General features: G+C 39.6%; 1 protein-coding gene across 3 annotated transcripts; it reads left to right on the top strand.

The window, feature by feature from the left end:
* Positions 1 to 312: 312 nt before the first annotated feature.
* MED1 (mediator complex subunit 1) lies at positions 313 to 24,981 on the top strand. 3 transcript variants are annotated; one of them, XM_089901187.1, is made up of 17 exons: positions 313 to 474; positions 2,530 to 2,636; positions 5,088 to 5,166; positions 6,653 to 6,707; positions 6,812 to 6,944; positions 7,652 to 7,680; positions 10,354 to 10,425; positions 10,950 to 11,024; positions 11,778 to 11,851; positions 12,457 to 12,546; positions 13,812 to 13,923; positions 14,447 to 14,571; positions 14,826 to 14,944; positions 15,722 to 15,923; positions 17,400 to 17,495; positions 17,620 to 17,725; positions 19,369 to 24,981. In XM_089901187.1, exons 2-17 carry the CDS (start codon positions 2,550 to 2,552, stop codon positions 22,607 to 22,609), a joined length of 4,695 nt encoding a protein of 1,564 aa, XP_089757313.1. In that variant the 5' UTR covers positions 313 to 474; positions 2,530 to 2,549; the 3' UTR covers positions 22,610 to 24,981. The 3 variants fall into 3 exon arrangements, with proteins under 3 accessions (XP_089757313.1, XP_022413741.1, XP_022413742.1); XM_022558033.3 differs by having other exon boundaries at positions 313 to 552; XM_022558034.3 differs by lacking the exon at positions 2,530 to 2,636 and having other exon boundaries at positions 313 to 552.

The raw sequence follows: 24,981 nt of genomic DNA, 5'->3' as shown, positions 1-24,981 counted from the left end.
CTAGTATCTCAAGAAAGCGAGTATTTTAATAAAATATTCCTGATAACAATACTTTCGAAGAGCTAGTCTTTTAGTAAAGAGAGCTGGGGATTTAAATTTGCAAACTGCTTAAAAGCCAAAACGAAAGTGCCAATTTTCGCAGAGGAGCCGAACACTTCCAATTAGCAAACTCCATACCTACGGCCGAGAAGTCTGAGACAATTGAGAGAGAAGGAAGGGTGGGGAGAATCTCGCGAGTAGCAACGTATTAACCATTTTTCGCGATATTTGGTGCCCAGCCCTTTTCCTCTCTCTCGCAGGATCACGGTTAATCTCGCGATCTTTCGGAAGTTCTGTTGCGGAAGATGGCGGCGGCCGCGAGCACCCTTCTCTTCTTGCCGCCGGGGACTTCAGACTGAGCCTTCCCGGGAAGAGTGGGGACTGCAGGCGCCCTGCGTCCCGGGAGCCCGAACCAACTTGGTTCCTCTGTTAGTGGTGAGGAGGGGCATATCCTCTTGTGTAGGACTCAGGCCCTTCCCGCTGGCAGGATGAAGGCTCAGGGGGAAACAGAGGGTGAGTGACTGAGGGGAAAAGCAGGGGGCGGGACACAGCTGGGGGAGCCAATCTCTGAGAGGAGCTGGGGGGCAGATGCTTCCGCGGGGGCCACTCTCCCGAGGGCTCAGAGTCTAGGAGGCGGGATGTGTGTGAGTTTTAGATTTTGACTGCCTTCCTTGGTGATGGAGAGCTTTGACTTTGGGGAGATGGGGGCTCCCAACTTATGTTAAGGTTTCCTGCTTAGCTAGGGGCAATCATTTGGGCCTCAGGGCATTTTTAGCCTAAAGGGATGGGAGACGCGGCGAGTGAATGTAAAACTTGCTCCTTCCAGAAGAGAAGTGTGAATGATGACATAAAAACAGTAATACAGCGCTGTATGTCAAAGTACTGGAGAATGTTTTCGCGTGAATGAAATGATTAGGTACTTATGGTATTAAAAGCCAGCAGTTCTCAAGAATGTCACAGTGTTCACATCTTGTGCTATTGTATATTCTAAAAATGCGTTGAATTTCAATCTTTCAATGTCTGAACTAATTCAGAACTGCTGAAAAACAACTTTTCTGTGTAACCACATAGATTCTCTGAAGTTCCACTTTCCAGTTTAAATGCTTCCTTAGCATTTTGGACATAGTTCTGTTGATACAGCTCACTATTATTTACTTGTCTCCTCCAATGTGCTCTGAGCTATGTAGATCAGGATCTTGCCTTACTCATCATTATACAGTCCCTGGCACATAATAGTTGCTCAAAAAATGTTTCATTAGAGCATTTTTGTAAAGATATTTATCATCAGGCTTCTTAAGGGAGAGAAAGGGGGGTGTGTTTTGAAGGGGAGGAAGAAAAAAGGTATACTTCTTGGTGCAGAGGAATGACAAGTGTAAAATGGAAACTAGATGAGGCAGTTTTGTCTAGTTTGCTCACTGCTGTATCTCCGTCATGTAAAATAGTGCCTGAGTGAATGAGTCTTGAAAGTGGGAATTGTCAAACATTTCTCCAGAACTATAAATTGGCTGAAACAAACCAAAAAACAGTTTTCCAGAAGATGAAGGCATTGGAGGGAGGAGTTGAATCTTGATTTAGAAGATGTCACTACCTCAACTCAGATTGCTGACATTCTATATTCATCTTTCAATGGCACCTTTTCTGTAACATCCCCACAACTAATTACAAACTTTTCCTCCTTTGAATTTCAATAGTAATGTGTCTCTGTTTTTAAGAACAAATCTCATTTTGCTTTGTGTGACAGTTATTTTCACATAACTTACCCACACCCCCTCACAGGTGTCATCTGAGGCATATTGTAATTTTACACTGCCGGTGGTCTCCAGCACAGGTCCTTGCTCATGCTAAGCAGTTACAAGAATTACAGGAGTGTTGGAGGGTGTAGGAGGTTCCTTCACACACTATCCAGGAGCCATTCTTTTCTGCTTTTCTCTTAACTTTGCTGGAAACTCATCCTTTAGTCATTGACATCTTCCTTGTTCATATAGTTTGAGTTCAAATAGGAAAAATCTGAATGGCAAATAAAGCCTGTTTTCTTGATAATACTTATAAATTGATCTCTTAAAATTATGTGAAAAAATTAAGAAAGTCTGTATTTTCACTTTGAAAACCAACTAACCATAGTTAGGCCATGTTCAAATGTGTGCTCTGCATATATCATATAAGGGATTTCACGAACATCATGAAATTATTTTGTCACTAAATGGTAGTCTTGATCCTTAAACAGGATTAGAGATGGTTCTTTTTTTGGTTCTCATTAAGTTTGAATAGAAAGCAGTCCCCTTCTATGGTGTTTGTTAGACTAGACCCACAATTGTGTGTGTCTTCTTGTCATTAAAAACAAATTCTTCATATGTTTTGAAGTAAATCATATTGGAAAATATTTTAACTGAGTTCTTACCAGGATGAAGTACGGGAGTTTTGTTTGCAAGAAAAACTGTGGAAGGTCTTGAAAGAACAGTTGCTAATGATGTTTTCTGATTTATATCTTAGAGTCGGAAAAGCTGAGTAAGATGAGTTCTCTCTTGGAACGGCTCCATGCAAAATTTAACCAAAATAGACCTTGGAGTGAAACCATTAAGCTTGTGCGTCAAGTAATGGTGAGGATTGTGGTGAAGTGGATAAAGTGTTGTGCTTAGATAATTATTTAATAAGCTAAGCTCCCTGTGTAGACTTTTTCTAACTAGTTATTATGGTGTGTCTTCAGTTTTATTTCTCATAAAATCATAAGCACATGATGGCTTTCAACTTTTAAGAGTCTACCTAAGAAGGAGGTATATTTATAGAATTGTGTTAATTGTGAGTTATAGTACACTGGGGTACTTTAGGCAAAGTGCTAAGAAATACACCTATAAAAGATACACCTGATAGGGAGTTCCCTGGTGGCCTAGTGGTTAGGATTCCTGGCTTTCACTACTGTGGCCCAGGTTCAGTCCCTGGTCGGGGAACTGAGATTCCACAAGGACCACAGTGCCGCCAAAAAAAAAAGATACACATGACAGACTGATATAGAGAGACATTTATTTTCCACTTCCTGTCAAGCTCCTTGATTCTAATGTGTTAATACTGTCACTGTATCTTTTCTGCTAGTTGAGTTTGCAATTCATTTTTAATTAACTTCACCTGTTTACTCTGTGGCCCTCTTTCTCTACAGTACTACTTCCCCTTTCTGAGTCATTCACCAGTATGGGGAGCCCTTAGTTAGGTGGAATACAGGGAGTGGGGTGAGGGTAGAGGCTGGATGTTAAAAGTTCATCCATATGAATCCAGTGGTAGTAAAATGTTACAGGAGTACTTTTTTATGACTTGACCTGGGCAATGGTTATATGGATGTGTTCACTTTGTAATAATTCACGATCTCTTCACTTCAGATTCATATACTTTTCTGTATACATGTTATACTTCAGTGAAAGTACCCCTCTACCAAACCTTACACCGGGTCCAGAGTAAGTTCAGTTTAGTAGATTTATTAGAGCTTAAAATGATCATATCAGTATATAGCCTAGTAAAAAAACTGAATTTGCTGTCAAAAACCCTGTATTTTAGTCTTGACTCCAGTACTTCTACCTAAGTGACCTTGGACAGATTATTTGTTCTTTCTGATCCTCAGTTTCCTCATCTGGAAAGTAGAGACACACAACACCAGTTTTTTGCTGTAGGGATCAAATGAGATAATGGACACCAAAGTGTCATGCTGCTAAAAGATTTCCATAACTAAGTTCTACAGATATCTTCTGGCTCAGGATTGTGTACATAAAAAAGGTTTTTTGTTTTTTTTTTAGAAGTCTTAAAGAATGGCAATTTTTCCAGTCTGGGAATTCAGAGGTTGTCATTTTTATACTATAAGGCAGCCATATTCTAGTTTGAAATATGGTCTATAAGTGATATTGTCATTAGGGAGACATTATGACATAGAGGGATTCCAGGTGGCTACTAAGACCCTCTTTTGGGTTACCAGTTCTTGGTTTGGTCACCATAGCTTCCATTGTCTACTCCTCACTTTTGCAGATTCAGAAACCTACTTTTATTGGTACGTAAAAGATTTTGAAGAGTTTTCAACAACTGACATACTAACAAAATCTCAGTAGATTAACAGGGAAATCAGAATGCCAGTTTATTAATTTACAGCAGAGTGTTTGTCTTTCCAGCTACCAAAGTACTGGTATCCATTGTCCTTGCAATGGACAAGGTCCTTGTATATTCAAGGTACAAAGGGAGCTAGATTATTAATTAGTCAGGTATTTGTGAGGGTGGAATTAGAGCCAAGAGAGATGGATTTAGGGCGTGGAAAAGTCTGAAAAAACTATCCTTGTATCATAAAACTGTTCATACTTCTGGGGACTAGAGTGTTGTGCAAAGAGAAACTTCTTCCCTGGATATGTTTAGAAAAACTATGCTAAATTTTTTGCTCTTTGGCTTTTTCTGGACTACGTATCCTGTTCCTTAGAGTCAATCTAATTTGACCAAGGTCTGGCTGTATTTCTTAGATTACATGCATATCACCTTATTAGATTTGGGAATTGTCCCATCTGAGCCACCCCATTTAACTTACTGAATCTTAGGATGTACAGGAGGCTGATCTCATTTATTACATTTTGATTCTTCCTAATTTTTCCCTGAAACTTATCTTATTTTAGATCTGGAAATACCTTTGGTATAGGCTTTTTTTTTTTTTTGGCCATGCTATGCAGCATGTGGGATTTTAGTTCCCCGACCAGGGATCGAACCGATGTCCCCGGCGTTGGAAGTGCAGAGTCTTAACCGCTGGACTGCCAGGGAAGTCCTAGACCTGGAAATACCTTTTTCTGCTTTCATGGATATGGATATGCCTGTATCCATGTATATTAACCTTTCGTCTTTTGGATGGATGGACAGACTAACAGTTAAAAATCTATAGATTATCTAGAATATATAGAAAATGTAGAGTGTATAGACTATACCATAATATATAGACTATCCTGAAATGTTATTTCTGGGATAATGTGTATGTTTACCCAAAACACTGTTGGCTTTGTTAGTTTTTACCTGAAATGTTTTCCTTCTTAATACAGGAGAAGAGGGTTGTGATGAGTTCTGGAGGGCACCAACATTTGGTCAGCTGTTTGGAGACGCTGCAGAAAGCTCTCAAAGGTTTGTAAACATCTTTGAAATACGCTAATTTCTTAAAAAAACCCAGTTTAGGAAAGACTATTTTATACTTACACTAGAAATATAAATTTGAGATAGGTCAACCGTTCTATGCTAGGTGTTTTTCTTGCTTTCATTATGGAGTTGAGATGAGCTCTTACCTGAACTTTTGAAACATTTATTTTTTATCCCATTTTGGAGGTTGGTAGAAACTCAAAAGATAATTGATGGAGGGTAGCTATAAGATTGCAGATAGCAGGGGAAAGTTTTTTTCCTTCACATGTTCTCTCCTAATTAACTCAATAAGAAGATGGACTTTTTGACTCTTAAGAGATTTTTACAGTGTTTATAAAGAATGTTTTCAGGAAAGCAAACATAAAATTCAAATCATGAACTTGATTATTCAAGCTTATAATTACTACTTCTGTCTGTTTTTGAAGGAAAATGAAAGTAAAAACAGATTTTACTCTGATTATCACAAATGAACCTGATTCAGCTGCATATTGTTTTTTTAAAAATTGTGGTAAAATGTATATAACAAAATTTACCATTTTAACCATTTTTAATTGTACAGTTCAGTGGCATTAAGTGCATTCACATTGTTGTGTAACCATCACTACCATCCATCTCCAGAACTTTTTCATCTTCCCAACTGAAACTCTGAACGCATTAAACAGTAACTTGTCATTTCCCTTCTTCCCAGCTCCTGGTAACCACCATTCTATATTCTGACTCTAACAATTTGACTACTCTAGATACCTCATATAAGTGTAATCATACAGTATTTGTTCTTTTGTGATTGGCTTATTTCACTTAGCATAATATCTTCAAGGTTCATCCATTTTATAGCATATATCAGAATTTCCTTCCTTTTTAAGAAAGCTGAATAATATTTTATTGTATGTATACATTATATGTAAACAAAATAACATTTTGTTTATACATTCATTCATTGATGGACACTTAGGTTGTTTCTATCTTTTGGCTATTGTAAATAATGCCACTGTGAACATAGAATATTTGTTTCTATGCTGGTTTTGATGTTAATCTTCCTTATTCTAGCATTAGCAGATAAATGTGTCTTTTTTTTAGCCGCACTGAGTGGCACGTAGGATCTTAGATCCCTGACCAGCAATTGAACCTGCGACCCCTTCAGTGGAAGCACGTAGTCTTAACCACTGGACCTCCAGGGAAGTCCCTAAGTGTGTCTTCTTTAGATTAAAGATAACTTGTCCCAAATGAGTAATGAAAAAGAGAGAAGAGAAAGGTGCAATCATTTTTTTCAAATAGATCTTTTTTTTGATCCTTATTACTGCTTAGGCCACAGCTAAGCCTTACCAATGAACTTTATGCACATTATAAGCATTTGAACTATTGAATGTGTTTCTGGCTTTGGAAGGATAGATATACTCTTGAGATGTTTCTGACTCTGAAGAATACAATTTATTTGGAACATCTTTTGTGATTTCCTTTTTTCACCCTTTTGTAGTAACATCTTTACCAGCAATGACTGACCGTTTGGAGTCTATAGCAAGACAGAATGGGTAAGTAGTCTATCTGTAGGCAGAAATGTTTAACTTAGTGTTGACTTTGGGTGGCTTTATTTATGTGTCTTCTATTAATTTTTGTTTTGATTTGTTCCTGCTAGACTGGGCTCTCATCTCAGTGCCAGTGGCACTGAATGTTACATCACGTCAGATATGTTCTATGTGGAAGTGCAGTTAGATCCTGCAGGACAGCTTTGTGATGTAAAAGTGGCTCACCATGGGGAGAATCCTGTGGTATGTGTTGTTGATATTTCACTGGAATCTGTGGGGTTTACTTAGGGACGTTAATTTTAAAAGGAATTGTTGGGGTTTGAAATAGCTTGGGTTTAGGTTTTTTTCATGAGCCACTATAGAGATGATGTGATGGGCTACAACATCAGTAGCTGTAGAGTGGAATTTAGTATAATCTGGGTCCATCTCTGACATCATCCAGAGGCTTTGACAAAAGGAAACACCAGAGGAACCCTTTCCATTTCATATCAACAAACATGAGCCGCAATTGAACAATAGGTTCTGGGGATACAAATAATTTAAAGTTCCTACCTCAAAGAACTTATAATCAAGAAGGACAGATAATCTTGTACATAACTAATGTCTCTGAAAAACCCTGTAATAGAGAGGAATGTAAAATGTGTATAACCAGACAGTTGAATATGGATTCCAAGGATGGCTTTAAAGAGAGGTCCTAATGTTTTAAACAAGCAGCTGAAAGTTGATTCCTTTATAAGCTATTTCATATATATTTTAATCTTTAATTTCCTGACCCAACCCATGGTTTACCAAGTAGGAAGAAGATATTTTTGATATCTTAATATAAGAAACTTCTATAGTTTTAATGTTTTTGTTATAAAGCATGTGTTATTAATAAAAGAGAAAAACTTTTGATGTCTTCAAGTGTCTTAAAGTAGTTTAAAGTTTTAACATAATTTCTTTAATTTCAGAGCTGTCCAGAGCTTGTACAGCAGCTAAGGTGAGCAGATGACATTTATATTCCCTGATACTGGCAGACAGTGCTATTCTTTTTTTTTTTTTTAATTTCTTTTTTAAATTTTTGGCTGTGTTGGGTCCTTGTTGCTGCGCGTGGGCTTTCTCTAGCTGCGGCGAGCAGGGGCTACTCTTGTTGCGGTGTGCAGGCTTCTATTGCGGTGGCTTCTCTTGTTGTGGAGCATGGGGTCTAGGTGCGCGGGCTTCAGTAGTTGTGGCATGCATTCTCAGTAGTTGTAGCTCGCGGGCTCAGTAGTTGTGGCACACGGGCTTAGTTGCTTCGTGGCATGTGCGATCCTCCCGGACCGGGGCATGAACCCGTGTCCCCTGCATTGGCAGGTGGACTCTCAACCACTGCGCCACCAGGGAAGCCCGACAGTGCTATTCTTTATAGCTAAGTTTTGAGGATGGTCAGAAGTTACTTTCCTGAGGAACAAATTTATTTTCTTGGGTCAAGATTTTTCACAGTCTGTACTTGTTCACTTTCAGAATTGACTTAGCTTGATTTTTTTTACCCTATTCCGTCTATCCCAGGGTTTCTCAACCTTGACAGTATTGAAATTTGGGTTGGGAAATTCATTGCTGTAGGGGGATGCCCAGTTCATTGTTGGATGTTTAACAGCATCCCTGGTCTCTCCCAACTAGTTGCAATATCTCCTGAATTATGATAATCAAAAATATCTCCAGGATTGTCAGGTGTCCTCTGGAGGGCAAAATCACTCCTGGTTGGGAACTACTGAGCTAACCTTAGGAATTCTGTGTGGAACAAAAATAAATAGAACCTGATTATTGAATCAAAGAAAGCTTGAGAAATTTGAGTCTATACCATGAAAAGAACTTTTTTTCACTTCAACTTTGAGAAAAATTATTTTATATTTAAGGTATATGGGTCCCATTATAGTAAAGTGCTAGGCTTGAAGACAGTCTCTTTTAGTAATTGATGTTTTTTGCCATTGGCTTATCTTTTCTCTTTGAATTGAGTGGAAATTTTCATGCTTAAATTTAAACCCAGAGTTAACCCTCTGGGAATTTGAGAAAGTCATTACATCAATTTTATATTTTAAATTATAGTGAAGTTATCAGATATCACATGGAGGCGTCTTAGAAAGGGTGTTAATATTGAGGAAATAAGTTTTACACTCAGTCTTCTCAATGATCAGTTTAATGTCCTTATAGCCAAATACACCAGATTTGAACGAGCTTTGAAAAATTGCAGTGCAACATAAAAAATAACATTTTATGATTTCATTAACTCAATAAGTCTAGCAAAGTTGTATTACCAGAATAGTCCAGGAAAAAAATATGTCTGGCTCTAATGTGGAGTAGGAGACCATACCAATTTATGAACTGATGGTGTTCTAAAGTTAATTTGTAGGCATGTTTGAAAGTGGGAACCTTAGGAAAAATATTAGTCTTTACCTGGTATTTCTTTTCAAATTAATTTATTTTTGGCTGCATTGGGTCTTCGTTGCTGCATGTGGGCTTTCTCTAGTTGCAGCCAGCGGGGGCTACTCTTCGTTGTGGTGTGCGGGCTTCTTGTTGCGATGGCTTCTCTTGTTGTGGAGCACGGGCCCTAGGTGCCCAGGCTTCAGTAGTTGTGGTGTGTGGGCTCAGCAGTTGTGGCTCGTGGGATCTAGAGTTCAGGCTCAGTAGTGTGGTGCAAGGGCTTAGTTGCTCCGCTGCATGTGGGATCTTCCTGAACCAGCGCTCAAACCCATGTCCCCTGCATTGGCAGGTGGATTCTTAACCACTGCACCACCAGGGAAGTCCTACCTGGTATTTTTGATCACTTTGTATAGATGGTAATTTTAAGGTAGGGAATATATTTTGCTGCTGCTCTTGCTTCCTTTTAATGTCTTCATGGCACTTTGGGCAGTAAGTGGTCAATAAATGCCCGACCAAGTATCTGACGTTTTCAGAGCAGTACAGCTTTCAAGGGACATTTTTTTTGTTTTTAAGTTTGAAATAGATGTAGAGAGTTAGAATTGTCGAGTTATGTTGGATTCATGCCCACAAAACCTTATTAGACTAAGAAACCATGCCTGAATATTAGGTTCTAGGAAGCCAGGGGTTCATGGTAGTAGTTACTTTTTCCTGGGGTAAAGCTAGTCATAGGAACATTTTGGAATATGTGGTTTGCCTCCACAGTACCCATTCCCCTTTTCCTTAGGTCTCCCATCTCTCTCCTAGTGCTCATTTTCCTTCTTTGCTCTTATGTTGCCGTATACATGAAAAGTGTTCTATCTGTATACATGAAAAGTGTTCTATCTTCCCAATTTATTTATTTCCATTTTCTCTCCAAAAGTTTTTTTTCCTCATGACATCCAATCATCTCAGTTACAGATTAAGAGGAGAAGAAGTGATTTATTTAAACCAAGTCTCATTACTTAAGAGCGAATTACTATATGAGTTATCGGGTCTTTTTGACTATCTTTTATACTGCTTATTAGCACCTTCTCCAGAAAAATGGGGCAGAGAAAGGGATACACTGCATTTTCTTTTCCTACTTCTGATTGATTCTAGAAAACTTTGGGGGAAAAAGAGTAAAGTAAATTATTAAGATTAGTTTTATATAGCCATGATTTTTGGCACTTTGCTGATAAGACTGAATAGTAATTGTATGTTTTATTCTCTTCCCTCTCCCCTGAACTTCTTATAGGGAAAAAAATTTTGATGAATTTTCTAAGCACCTTAAGGGTCTTGTTAATCTTTATAACCTTCCAGGGGACAAGTAAGTATTTTTATTTTTTTGGTTTTTTTGGAAAAATTAGTATAAATCTGTAAACCATTTTGTACTTAGAAATTTGCCAAGTCTTTGGCCCTAGCTCATTTGTGATTTCTACTCATACTGACAATGTATAGCTCAGCTTCCAGCTTAATGTCTTTTAAAGGTATATTAAATAAACAGATATCTGCATTAATGGATTATAGTGCTAGAAGATAATCCTTGAGATGTCTTCAACATACTGATTTCTAGGCTGAAAGAAATTGTTATGGAACTGGGTTGCCACTTTTATTTTTAACCTACCTGGGATTCTGTATATCTGCTTGGCTCTTTTAAGTAGAGATAAAAATTAGCTTTGGTAGATCAGTAATGATTTTTTAACATTTTAAAGTTTTATTTTGTTTTTTAAATAGATATCTTAGTTGCCTCCAAGGTAGACTTGCTCTCTAGGCTTTCATGTTTGTGTGTGTGTGTATATATATGTATATTTGTCAACTATTTAATTCTTGTTTTCTTTATTTACTTTCTAGCAAACTAAAGACTAAAATGTACTTGGCTCTCCAATCCTTAGAACAGGATCTATCTAAAATGGCAGTTATGTATTGGTAAGACTGGCTAAAGTGTCAATTCTGTTTGACCTTGTTCTTAAAGTTTTTCGTCTATGGGGTTACTAGGCTCTTATTTTTTTAAATATATATTATAGATGTATGTTACTATGCATCTGTGTTTTACCTGTATTGTACATCTTGTCCATATCCTTTCAGTTCCCAAATGATTGCATTCCATTTTCTGAGTATCAGTATCCCTAAGTTGTTGGTTGGTATTCCTTAGGTTTTTTATTTTCTTAAAATTAAAAAAAATTTTTATTTCTTAGGTTTTATCAGAAGACTTGTCAAACCTGGCCTCCCTTCTTTTTTTTTTTTTGCGGTACGCGGGCCTCTCACTGTTGTGGTCTCTCCCGTTGCGGAGCACAGGCTCCGGATGCGCAGGCTCAGCAGCCATGGCTCACGGGCCCAGCCGCTCCGCGGCATGTGGGATCTTCCCGGACCGGGGCACGAACCCTTGTCCCCTGCATCGGCAGGCGGACTCTCAACCACTGCGCCACCAGGGAAGCCCTGGCTTCCCTTCTGATAAATAATAGTATAGTTGTAATTTTTGTTCACCATATTACATACTGATGTATTCTTAGAAATAATCCCTTCACTTTGAAGTTGAAATACAATTGTTAAATGCCCAAGTACAAGATAGAGTCATTAGGATAGAATTATAATATGTTTAAGAGCTGAACTCATTATCACATTGTACACTAATACCTTCAGGGCTTAAATATAAGCAAACATAGATCATTTGTCTTGCAGGAAAGCAACCAATGCTGGTCCCTTGGATAAGATTCTTCATGGAAGTGTTGGCTATCTCACTCCAAGAAGTGGGGGTATGTGATTCTATTTTGCCTGTTTAGAAAAATGTCTAATTTTAGTTGAGGGGTTATTACAATTTCACCTTGGGTTTATAAGCAGAAGGTGAAAATTACCAGTCATTTGTGTTTCTGGTTTTTTTTAATTGAAATATAGTTGATTTACAGTGTTACATTAGTTTCTGGTATAGAGCAAAGTGATTCAGTTATATATATATGTGTATATGTTTTTTTTTCTTTTGCACATTCTTTTCCATAATAGTTTATTACAAGATATTATGTATGGTTCCCTATGCTTTACAGTAGGACCCTGTTATTTTATTTATAGTAGTTTGTATATGCCAATTCCAAACTACCAATTTATCCCTCATTTGTGTATTTTTTTAATGGCTTCTAAGGTGTCAACACCTGCCCTCCCCTAGTTTTTTTTTTTAAATTGTGAAGTAAATTGTTGCTGCTAGAATCAATATTTATGCTTCTGTCATATTTCATAAGCTGCTTTGGATCATTAGTCCTCATATCTGAAACTCTTTTCTTGTATATAGGTTTATAGGAATGGGAATGTTTTTCTTTATTTGTAATTTACCTGATAAAAAAGTAGTGACAAGTTTTATTTTGCATAGGTCATTTGATGAACTTGAAGTATTATGCCTCTCCTTCTGACCTGCTGGATGATAAGACTACATCCCCTATCATTTTGCATGAGAATAATGGTAAGACTTTCACTGTAAATTAACTGAAGGTTTTGCTCAGTGTTTAAAAAATATTTTCAAAAATTTGAATGCCCAGGCCTGTACTTTCTGGTTTGCTACTCCCAAATAAATCTGCCATCCCTACCAAAGTTTTCCATTTCTACCAGAGTTTGCATCTGATACATACACATACACTCCTACAGATATACATATCTATATGTACACATACATACATAATAATAAAAACTTAATAATTCCTTTTGAATAAGTAAATGAGTGAATAAAAAAATGTAAACCATCTGACTTGAAATAATCCCCTTTAATCATTACTTTAAAGGAAAAGAAATTAGCCAACTTACTAAAGAACTAAAATAATGGATCTTACTTTGAATTTGTACTTTTTTTTTTTTTTTGGCCGCACAGCACGGCTTGATGGATCTTAGACCAGGGATTGAACCCTTGCCCTTGGCAGTGAAAGCCCGAAGTCCTAACAACTGGACCACCAGAGAATTCCCTATATTTGCACGTTAATAGACTAAAACATAATGAGAAATGGCCTAATACCTCATTTGCTCCCCTTTTAACTTCAATCATTGACTATTCTATAATCATAATTCTACTTAAATGCTTTCTGAAGTTGGAGAAAATAAGTAAATATTGGTAATGAGCCTTTAAAATTTTTTTTTCCTTGGACTGCATTGTTTCCTGTATTTTGTTTTATTTACTGACAGAAATATTGGTTGGTTAGAAAGATAACTTGTAGCGTTTCTGAGTTATATAGGTATTATAGTATCTGACAAACAAATGAGGGCTGACAAATTTTACAGAAGTTAGCTTTTTTTTTAATGTTAAGATACTTATAATTTTTTTAAAAAAATAAATTTATTTTTTTATTTGCTTTTATTTTTGGCTGTGTTGGGTCTTCATTGCTGTGCGCAGGCTTTCTCTAGTTGCGGTGAGCCGGGGCCACTCTTTGTTGTGCTGTGTGGGCTTCTCATTGTCATGGCTTCTCTTGTTGCGGAGCACGGGCTCTAGGCGCACGGGCTTCAGTAGTTGTGGCACATGGGCTCAGTAGTTGTGGCTCGCAGGCTCTAGAGCACAGGCTCAGTAGTTGGGGCACATGGGCTTAGTTGCTCCGCAGCATGTGGGATCTTCCAGGGCCAGGGATCGAACCCGTGTTCCCTGCATTGGCAGGCGGATTCTTAACCACTGCGCCACCAGGGAAACTCAAGATCCTTATAATTCGTGTTACTTTGGAGAATACCATTTTTCTTTCCTTTTCTCAGTTCCTCGATCTTTGGGCATGAATGCATCAGTGACAATCGAAGGAACATCTGCTATGTATAAACTCCCAATTGCACCATTAATTATGGGGTCACATCCAGTTGACAACAAATGGTAAGTTAAATATAATTGTAGGATAGCAATGTCCATTTATTTCAACCTTAAGCCCAGTAAGAAACGGGTATTACTTTGACTTGGCTCTTCCCCCAGTGGACTTTCTAGAGATGGCCTTTTTGTTTTACCTATTTAATTTCTCTTTTTAATATCTGCATGTTCCTCTTTGAAGTCTGCTCATAGAACACATTCTTATCCTGAGAGAGAAAGAAGAGAACTGTGCTACTTGCACTGGTTTAATGATTGCTCTATGGGATTTTCCTGTGGGACTTTATGTTGATTTAGAGCTATGCTGGAGTAATAACTAGAGAACGTGCCTCAGGATAGATGTTTGGTAAGATACTCTAGGGTTAACAAACAGGATATTTTGGAATTGGGGGAAGGAAGTTCAAAGAGTGAACTTTTGATAGGTTTTGTGAGTAGGTGGTTATATGATACAGACATGTCTAAGAATGAGTGTTTAGATTTTTCATTTTCACATCATTCAGAATCCCAATCCTCCACCTTTTCTTTTTTTTTGAAGGACTCCCTCCTTCTCCTCAATCACCAGTGCCAACAGTGTTGATCTTCCTGCCTGTTTCTTCTTGAAATTTCCCCAGCCAATCCCAGTATCTAGAGCATTTGTTCAGAAACTTCAGAACTGCACAGGTGAGTTTTAGGAAGCATCAGGAGCTAATAATTGTTATAAAAGTGAAAAGCAAACTTCACATTCAGATTATCTTAGACCTCTTTCAGTCTTGGCCTCAAAAAACCACTGATGGGTATAGATGTCATGGTGCTTTTGCTTATTAGTAAGTACTTTTTGAATAAATGGGCGAATGAAGTAGAACTCATGAAGGGAAAACTGAGCTGTCAACGTTTTCATCTTACAGTGAACATTGTATTGATCTTTGTTTTTCTAGGAATTCCATTGTTTGAAACCCAACCAACTTATGTACCCCTTTATGAACTGATCACTCAATTTGAGCTGTCAAAGGACCCTGACCCTATACCTTTGAATCACAACATGCGATTTTATGCTGTAAGTAAGGCCTTATGAATTGTTGTAGATTATGTTTGGACCCAAGATCAGAATCTTCCTTTTATAGGATAACTGAGGTCAGATGATGTTCTTTTGGACCGCTGGATCATGTCCTATTTCCTCAGTCAGGCAGGAAATTACAGAAATCTCTGAAACATACTGAAGGAAGAGCATGAGCTTCCAAGTCAGGAAACAACGTACATTTCATTGTTGAAATTTCAGGTGAAAGTGTCTTAATGGTATTCTGAACTTTTACAAGCACATAAGTAGGTATTAAGAGTTATTGCTGTTTAATTCTTTCAAGTGCCATGAGCTTATAATCTGCAAAGTATTTAATGGAGAAGAAAGTACTGGAATGAATAAATTAAGGAGCGTTTTAAAACCACTTCTGGACTTGAATTTATTTGAATGCTTGACAGTAGTCTGGATTAAGTAATAATTCCCAAATTCTGGCTCTGTTACAACTATATAGGGTGTTATTAAAAATATAGATTTTGCACTTGTGGTCCAGGGACCTCTCTTATACAGATTTCTGAGGTAATTTTTATGTTAGCTAGATTAGGAAACCATTAGCGGAACATTTACAAAGAAGGGGTCTTTTCAGCCAAGCGAGTATTTGGCATTTAACATTAGCTGACCAAAGAACTGACTGTGGAGCTTTAATATTCAGCAAGAAATTGCTGATTTTTGAGGAGTAGGGTTTTTTTAAGGATAGTTTGTGGTTGGAGTACAGTGGGTGAGTAAATAGCACTCGTTTCCTTTGTTCTTTTTGCCCAGGCTCTTCCAGGTCAGCAGCATTGCTATTTCCTCAACAAAGATGCTCCTCTTCCAGATGGTAGAAGTCTACAGGGAACCCTTGTTAGCAAAATCACCTTTCAGCACCCTGGCCGGGTTCCTCTTATCCTGAATCTGATCAGACACCAAGTGGCCTATAACACCCTAATTGGAAGCTGTGTCAAAAGAACTATTCTAAAAGAAGGTACTGCCTTTCCTTTTGATATACTTACTGGTAAATGGAAACTGATTACTCTAGTAGTTCTCTAATTTTGTGGCCCATCATATCACCTGTGGAGCTTTTAAAACTACATACATTTGGTTTTCATACTCAAATGAACTTAATGTGGGAGAAGTTGGGAATCTAGTTCAAGCTCCATGAATAATTTTGATGGAACCAGTCTGTAAATTGGCATTTGGAAACCACTGGATTTTGTTGCAATGGACTTACTCTTATTCTGCATGCAGCAATATGGTACCTAAGGGCCTGAACCTTGCAACAGATATATAAGGTAGAATTTGGAATTCTGCAGGAAGAGAGGAGTTCTTGATGTCTAAATTTTAGGTTGTTAGGACAGTGGTTCCCACATTTTAGTCCTGAGTATATTTCCTCTCCCCATTCTTTGGAGAACTTAATCATATAGCTTAAAAAAGGATGAGACCTGTGCCCTTCTCTTTTTTCTCCCAGGATGCTAGAATGCTGATGTTTTTCAAACAGTTTGCTATTAGAAATCTTGATATGAATTTTGGCTTCTCTAGTTAACCATAGTTAATTTTTTACTTTAGTTGTAAAGCACTTCAGTGATAGAGCTGTATCAGCACAAATGGTAGGCAAGAAGAAATGGAAGGTAAATCAGGAGACATCTTTTATGGGAATAAGAATTGCTTTAGAAATGAGAAATTTTAGAAAGTTGGAGTAATGACACAGAGCGTGTGCAAGTGTCCTTATGACCCTTCTACTTCACATATTTCAATCCTAGGAGAATTTTCCACATAGCTTCACAGTATTTAAAAATGAGTTTTTGTAAGGTAGTTATGAAGTTAGTCCTACAGAGATGCATGCTTTTTCCCAAGAAAGTATATAATCCTTGTCTCTGGGCTGTCAGCCTGTTTGGCTTAGAAACCAATGATAATAGTTATATATATATATATATATATATATATATATATATATATATATATATATCTATGTGTGTATTTGGCATAAATATATCATTTTAGATTGTAGCCCCTACATCTGTGCTTACCAAAGTATGGAGTGTATAACTAACAGCTGTATACTGGTAGAAAGCAGGGTTTATGGTAGTGGTTCTAATGTCTGCTTATCAAATAGAACGAGAAACTCCTCTTGGCCACATTTATTTTCAGAATTCACTTTCAAGGCAGGGTGTTTATATCTGCCAAGGACTGTATCAATTGGGATTAAGTGCCTTCATTTTAGAAAACTGAAGTTTAGTTACTTACTTGTTTTGGAGTATTCGTAACATACACTGGTAGATTCCTTGGAATCTGATACCTTTAGTCACCTGTGGGTGACATAGTAGGTTCTGTGTATTAAAAAAATGTGTGGGATTTAGTTTCCAATGAGGGAGAGAAAATTTCGTAGTTAATAATTACCATTTACATGTCTCAAGTCTTTTATTTGGTTGATTATTTTATGATCCTTTTCTTTGGCTTTTAGATTCTCCTGGGCTCCTCCAATTTGAAGTGTGTCCCCTCTCAGAATCCCGTTTCAGCGTATCTTTTCAGCACCCTGTGAATGACTCCCTGGTGTGTGGTGAGTTATGTGGGTGGCTAGCTCCTCTCTCAGGGCAGCAGTTTGGTCCCTTTATCTTTTTTGGAAAGTCAGAAACTGAAGCTGACTCTTATCTTAAATGCCTCCTATATATTTTGTCTTTCAGTGGTAATGGATGTGCAGGACTCAACACATGTGAGCTGTAAACTCTACAAGGGGCTGTCAGATGCACTCATCTGCACAGATGACTTCATTGCCAAAGTTGTTCAAAGGTAGCACCGGCCCTTTTCCATCAGAGTCCCATTAAGAGGTGTATAAGGAATGTTGTTTTCAGTATTAGAGTGAATTGGAAATTTAGTAGGAAAGCATTTAGTCACTGCTTTGAATTCACCCTTCTCTGCTTTTGGATCGGAAGCAATATGAGCTTTTGGTTTTATAAATCTCATTATGAGAGTAATAGGAAGTAAAGTAGGTAACTTCAGGCCCCGCATTAGGGTTCTTTTATGAGGGAGAGAGCTGAAATAAGATGTAGATCTTTTTCCACTTTTTCCTCTGTGTCATTTTTTTTTTAAACACATATAATATGTGTCAAATGGCAGTATGTGGGAAGATCCTTAAGCCAGTCAGCTTCCCATAAACATTAATATGTAATTTCAAGATTTTTTTGGAGTAGGTACCAGTGGTCTGTTTAGTAAATAAATTTTATTGGAACACAATAAAACATACCTGTAAGTGAACACATCTTTTCATTTACATATTGTTTATGGTGGCTTTTGAGCTAAGATGGCAGAGTAGTTGGACAGAAACCATATGATCTTTGAAAGTCTAAAACATTACTATCTGGTCCTTTAAGAAAGGTTGCTGACATATTCTAGAGCAAAATATTTTCAAACATGTTTATAAACATAAATTTATCTGTAATATCAAAAGTGCTTTGCTTTAAAATAAAAAAGATTTACTGCCAGTGGTAGCACTTTTCACAGTATAGCTTTGGGGTGATCTAAGGCATTGAAGTTTAGAACTTGATGGGTCAAGAGGTTTTTCTAATGATTCATCAATTAAGATAAATTATATATACCATTAATCACATGTAAAGCCCAAAAGGAGGGCATTTTCTTACTAAGTTCATTATTACCAGTTTTATTTTAGTTCAGTATGATGTCTAATTATTTGGACTCTTGTTTATGGTTGGTTTATTTGGTGGCATTTCAAAAGAGGTTGATGATTGCCTCTGGTCCAGATTTTTTTTTTTTTTTTTTGGGCTGCGCTGTGAGGCTTGCGGGATCTCAGTTCCCCAACTAGGGATTGAATCCGTGCCCCCTGCAGTGGAAGCATGGAGTCCTAACCACTGGACCACCAGGGAATTCCTTCCAGATTCTTTTTATTTTTAATTTTTTTTTGGCTGCGTTGGGTCTTTGTCACTGCACGCAGACTCTCTCTAGTTGCAGTGAGCGGGGGCCACTCTTCGTTGCGGTGTATGGGCTTCTCATTGTGGTGGCTTCTCCTGTTGCGGAGCATGGGCTCTAGGCGCACGGGCTTCAGTAGTTGCGGCACATGGGCTCCAGAGCACAGGCTTGGTAGTTGTGGCACACGGGCTTAGTTGCTCTGCGACATGTGGGATCTTCCCGGACCAGGGCTTGAACCCGTGTCCCCTGCATTGGCAGGTGGATTCTTAACCACTGCACCACCAGGGAAGCCCCCAGATTCTTTTAGAATGAGTTTACCCAAAGCTCTGGCATTTCATAGAACTGCTCCTGCCTTGCGGGTTATTTGCCTTGCCTGAAAGCTGCTTATTGTAAACCTTTTGGCATATGTAAGTCTCAGGCAAAATTAAAGCCTGTTTTCCCAAATAGAAAATTGGTTTCATTAGCAGCTAGTGCAATATTAACTTTGTTTTTTCCACCTTATTTTACAGATGTATGTCCATCCCTGTGACGATGAGGGCTATTCGGAGGAAAGCTGAAACCATTCAGGCCGACACTCCAGCACTGTCCCTCATTGCAGAGACAGTTGAAGACATGGTGAAAAAGAACCTGCCCCCGGCTAGCAGCCCAGGGTATGGCATGACCACAGGCAACAACCCAATGAGTGGTACCACTACACCAACCAACACCTTTCCGGGGGGTCCCATTACCACCTTGTTTAATATGAGCATGAGCATCAAAGATCGGCATGAGTCGGTGGGCCATGGGGAGGACTTCAGCAAGGTATCTCAGAACCCAATTCTTACCAGTTTGTTGCAAATCACAGGGAACGGGGGGTCTACCATTGGCTCGAGTCCGACCCCTCCTCATCACACGCCGCCACCTGTCTCTTCGATGGCCGGCAACACCAAGAACCACCCGATGCTCATGAACCTTCTTAAAGATAATCCTGCCCAGGATTTCTCAACCCTTTATGGAAGCAGCCCTTTAGAAAGGCAGAACTCCTCTTCCGGCTCACCCCGGATGGAAATGTGCTCGGGAAGCAACAAGGCAAAGAAGAAGAAGTCATCAAGATTACCACCTGACAAACCCAAGCACCAGACTGAAGATGACTTTCAGAGGGAGTTATTTTCAATGGATGTTGACTCACAGAACCCTATCTTTGATGTCAACATGACAGCTGACACGCTGGATACGCCACACATCACTCCAGCTCCAAGCCAGTGTAGCACTCCCCCAACAACTTACCCACAACCAGTACCTCATCCCCAATCCAGTATTCAAAGGATGGTCCGACTATCCAGTTCAGACAGCATTGGCCCGGATGTAACTGATATCCTTTCAGACATTGCAGAAGAAGCTTCTAAGCTTCCCAGCACTAGTGACGATTGTCCACCCATTGGCACCCCTGTTCGAGATTCTTCAAGCTCTGGGCATTCTCAGAGTGCCCTCTTTGACCCTGATGTCTTTCAAGCCAATAATAATGAAAATCCATACACTGATCCAGCTGACCTTATTGCAGATGCTGCTGGAAGCCCCAGTAGTGACTCTCCTACCAATCATTTTTTTCCTGATGGAGTAGATTTCAATCCTGATTTGTTGAACAGCCAGAGCCAAAGTGGTTTTGGAGAAGAATATTTTGATGAAAGCAGCCAAAGTGGAGATAATGATGATTTCAAAGGATTTACATCTCAGGCACTAAATACTTTGGGGGTGCCAATGCTTGGAGGTGATAATGGGGAGACTAAGTTTAAAGGCAATAGCCAAGCTGACACAGTTGATTTCAGTATAATAGCAGTGGCTGGTAAGGCTTTGGGTCCTACAGATCTTATGGAGCATCACAGTGGTAGCCAGAGTCCTTTATTGACCACTGGGGACTTAGGGAAAGAAAAGACTCAAAAGAGAGTAAAGGAAGGCAATGGCACCAGTAACAGTAGTCTGTCAGGGCCAGGATTAGACAGCAAACCAGGGAAGCGCAGTCGAACCCCTTCTAATGATGGCAAAAGCAAAGATAAGCCTCCAAAACGGAAGAAGGCAGACACTGAGGGAAAGTCTCCATCTCACAGTTCTTCTAACCGACCTTTCACCCCACCTACTAGTACAGGTGGATCCAAATCTCCAGGCAGTTCAGGAAGATCTCAGACTCCCCCAGGTGTTGCCACACCACCCATTCCCAAAATCACTATCCAGATTCCTAAGGGAACCGTGATGGTGGGCAAGCCCTCCTCTCACAGTCAGTATACCAGCAGTGGTTCTGTGTCTTCCTCAGGAAGTAAAAGCCACTATAGCCATTCTTCCTCGTCTTCTGCTTCCAACTCAGGCAAGATGAAAAGCAGTAAATCAGAAGGTTCATCAAGTTCCAAGTTAAGTAGCAGTATATATTCTAGCCAGGGGTCTTCGGGATCTAGCCAGTCCAAAAATTCATCCCAGTCTGGGGGGAAGCCTGGCTCCTCTCCCATTACCAAGCATGGACTGAGCAGTGGCTCCAGCAGCACCAAGATGAAACCTCAAGGGAAGCCATCATCACTTATGAATCCTTCTTTGAGTAAACCAAACATATCCCCTTCCCATTCAAGGCCACCTGGAGGCTCTGATAAGCTTGCCTCTCCAATGAAGCCTGTTCCTGTGACTCCCCCATCCTCTAAAGCCAAGTCTCCTATCAGTTCAGGTTCTGGTGGTTCTCACATGTCTGGAACTAGTTCAAGCACTGGCATAAAGTCATCTTCAGGGTTAGGATCTTCAGGCTCATTGTCTCAGAAAACTCCCCCATCATCTAACTCTTGTACAGCATCTTCCTCTTCCTTTTCCTCAAGTGGCTCTTCCATGTCATCCTCTCAGAACCAGCATGGGAGTTCCAAAGGGAAATCTCCCAGCAGAAATAAGAAGCCGTCCTTAACAGCTGTCATAGATAAACTGAAGCATGGGGTTGTCACCAGTGGCCCTGGGGGTGAAGACCCAATGGACGGCCAGGTGGGGGTGAGCACAAATTCTTCTAGCCATCCTGTGTCCTCCAAACATAACATGTCAGGAGGAGAGTTCCAGGGCAAGCGTGAGAAAAGTGATAAAGACAAATCAAAGGTTTCCACCTTGGGGGGCTCGGTGGATTCATCTAAGAAGACCTCAGAGTCAAAAAATGTGGGGAGCACGGGTGTGGCAAAAATTATCATCAGCAAGCATGATGGGGGATCCCCCAGCATTAAAGCCAAAGTGACTTTGCAGAAACCTGGGGAAAGTAGTGGAGAAGGGCTGAGGCCTCAGATGGCCTCTTCCAAAAACTATGGCTCTCCACTCATCAGTGGTTCCACTCCAAAGCATGAGCGTGGCTCTCCCAGTCATAGTAAGTCACCAGCATATACCCCCCAGAATCTGGACAGTGAGAGTGAGTCAGGCTCCTCCATAGCAGAGAAGTCTTATCAGAACAGCCCCAGCTCAGATGATGGCATCCGACCTCTTCCAGAGTACAGCACAGAGAAGCATAAGAAGCACAAAAAAGAAAAGAAGAAAGTAAAAGACAAAGATAGGGACCGGGACCGGGACAAAGACCGAGACAAGAAAAAATCTCATAGCATCAAGCCAGAGAGTTGGTCTAAATCACCCATCTCTTCAGACCAGTCCTTGTCTATGACAAGTAACACAATCTTATCTACAGACAGGCCCTCAAGGCTTAGCCCTGACTTTATGATTGGGGAGGAAGATGACGATCTTATGGATGTGGCCCTGATTGGCAACTAGGAACCTTACTTTTTAAAGCAAAAACCATGGCCAGAGAAAAACTAAGTGTATAGGCAAATCACCATAAGGAGTGAGACAGGTCTGATTTTGTGTTTTAAGAATCTTAAATGGCATGGCTTTGACACCAAGTGGGGTGAATTTAGAAAGGCATAGCCAGACCCTACTAAAGAGACCATAGGGTTTGATTCTGGTTACCACGAATCACTTGTTCCTTTGCCAGGAAAAAAAAAAAGTTAAAATACTTGCTTATGAAAGGGAGGGGGTGGGAAGGGCTTAGGGAGAGGGAAGGGTGGGAAACAGTTTTGTGGGAAATATTCATATATATTTTTTCTCCCTTTTTCCATTTTTAGGCCATGTTTTAAACACATTTTAGTGCATGTATTTGAAGGGCTGGGCAGAAAATGAAAAAGCAATACATTCCTTGATGCATTTGCATGAAGGTTGTTCACCTTTGTTTGGGTAGTTGTCCATTTGAGGCGTGGGCAAATGAAGGACTTTGGTCATTTTGGACACTTAAGTAATGTTTGGTGTCTGTTTCTTAGGAGTGATTGGGGAGGGGAGATGATTTTAGCTATTTATTTGTAATATTTCAATCCTTTATCTGTTTGCTTTTATACAGTTTTTTTTCTAATTCTATGAGGTTCAGGGTTCAAAATGATGGGAGGTGGAAGAACGAGGCTTATGTGGTGGTAGGGAGCTTGGAGCTTGTGCTGGTACTGCAGTATCAAGCTGAGGCAGGTTAGTCAGAGTCCACCTTTGGAGTTAAGTAGAAAACCAAAATGGTATTTTTATTTTAGGAGGTTTTTCATAGGGTTCAGACATCATAGGAATATTAAGAGATATCTTTCTGTGGAGGTATTGATTTATAGTTTCTTTTTCCTTTAAAGAAAGCTGGGCTGGCTTTTTGGGATGTAAACGTGTTTTCAGATGCAGTGAGGTTTCAAAGAGGGACAGCCTCTTTGATCCAGTGGCATGAAAACCAGTACAGAATTAATAGTTCTCCTATTTCTACAATGTGCCAAAAGTCCACATCCCAGCATTTTGTTAGTAGGAGAACTGATGCCATTCCTGAGAGCTGGGCTCCTTGTTTCCCTTCATCACAAGGATAAGGAGTCCAGACTTTAATTATTCCATTGTATGCTCCCTTAGATAAAACAGTAAAAAATTTGCAGCCATAGTTCACTTAAAACAGTTCCAAGCTCACTTGAAGTAATGGGGGGGGGCCTGGAATGCTAGATGGGTATGAAGATAAACCCTTGCTACTATGTAGCAACACAATTGGACCTTTTTGGAGGAACAGGTCTGAGTCTGGATTCTGGGGGGACATCAATAAGAAGCCCTTCTCATAAATATAGAAATCCAGGAGACCATTTGAGTGCAACACAAGTTCTCAGTATTTGGAGGGTCCTCTCAAAATTCTGCGGCCTTACTTTGATTTTGACACCTGCACTGTGCCATTCCTGATGATTCCATTCAGGTTCTGTGTCAGCAGGACGGGGCATGATCCCCAGCACAACTCTTCTGGATTAAAAAAAAAAAAAAGCCAGGTGATTCATTTGTGTGTGTGTGTGTGTGTGTTATGTATGTGTGTGTGATAAATGGAGTGACTTCATCAGATATTGAAGATTTCTATATTCATCCCTTTCTGCAGGTTGGAGTTAGCATAGAGTTGGAAAATCAGCTTTGGCTTTCTTTCCTGACTGTCTCTGATTTCCTTTAGTGTTCTCCCTTTTCTGGTCATCAGCTCACAACAACTCTGCCACTTTTGTGTCCCAAGGTAATAAGAAGTAGGAAACGAAACATTGCAAAGTGGAGCAAGAAAAGTTATCGGTTACCGTATCAGAGTCAAATGTCTTGGGTGACACTAAGGAGGACATGGGCAAGGTGATACCAGAGTGCTTTATCTTGTGATGCTGATACAGTAGCAGCCTCTCAGACACACAACCAGGTTGGATTTCTCACCTAGTTTTGAATCCTATCCCATTGGTTTCTGCAGGAAAAAAAAAAAAATGGTTTTTAAGTTGGTCTGGGTGGGGAAAATCTTATGGGGAATGTACTGCATAGTATCAGGGGCTCAGCTCCCCCAAGCAGAGCCAACAAATACCAAAATGAGTAAACTGGGAAGCTTTTTCTCTCTTTCTGTCTTCATCCCAGATCAAAGAATCCCGAGTTAGGATCTGGATGAAGGATAAGCCCCTGACTTGTCGATGGGCACACCCCACACACTGACCCAGCATCTGAACTTGCTTAACAGGGAGCCGGGGCTAAACTGCTTCACCCTGCCTGAGAACCAGGGAGCACTGCATTTCTCCACAGGGTGGAGGAGAAGAGGCAGAATAAACCAAGCCTGGGACACCTCCCTCCTGTCTAGG

This window comes from Delphinapterus leucas, chromosome 19, assembly GCF_059928025.1.
Source record: "Delphinapterus leucas isolate spDelLeu-1000000601 "Yukka" chromosome 19, BTC_Dleu_Yukka2, whole genome shotgun sequence".
Lineage (NCBI taxonomy): Eukaryota > Metazoa > Chordata > Mammalia > Artiodactyla > Monodontidae > Delphinapterus > Delphinapterus leucas.
The sequence above is the reverse complement of the archived record's forward strand: the minus strand, read 5'-3'. Positions and strand labels throughout refer to the sequence as shown.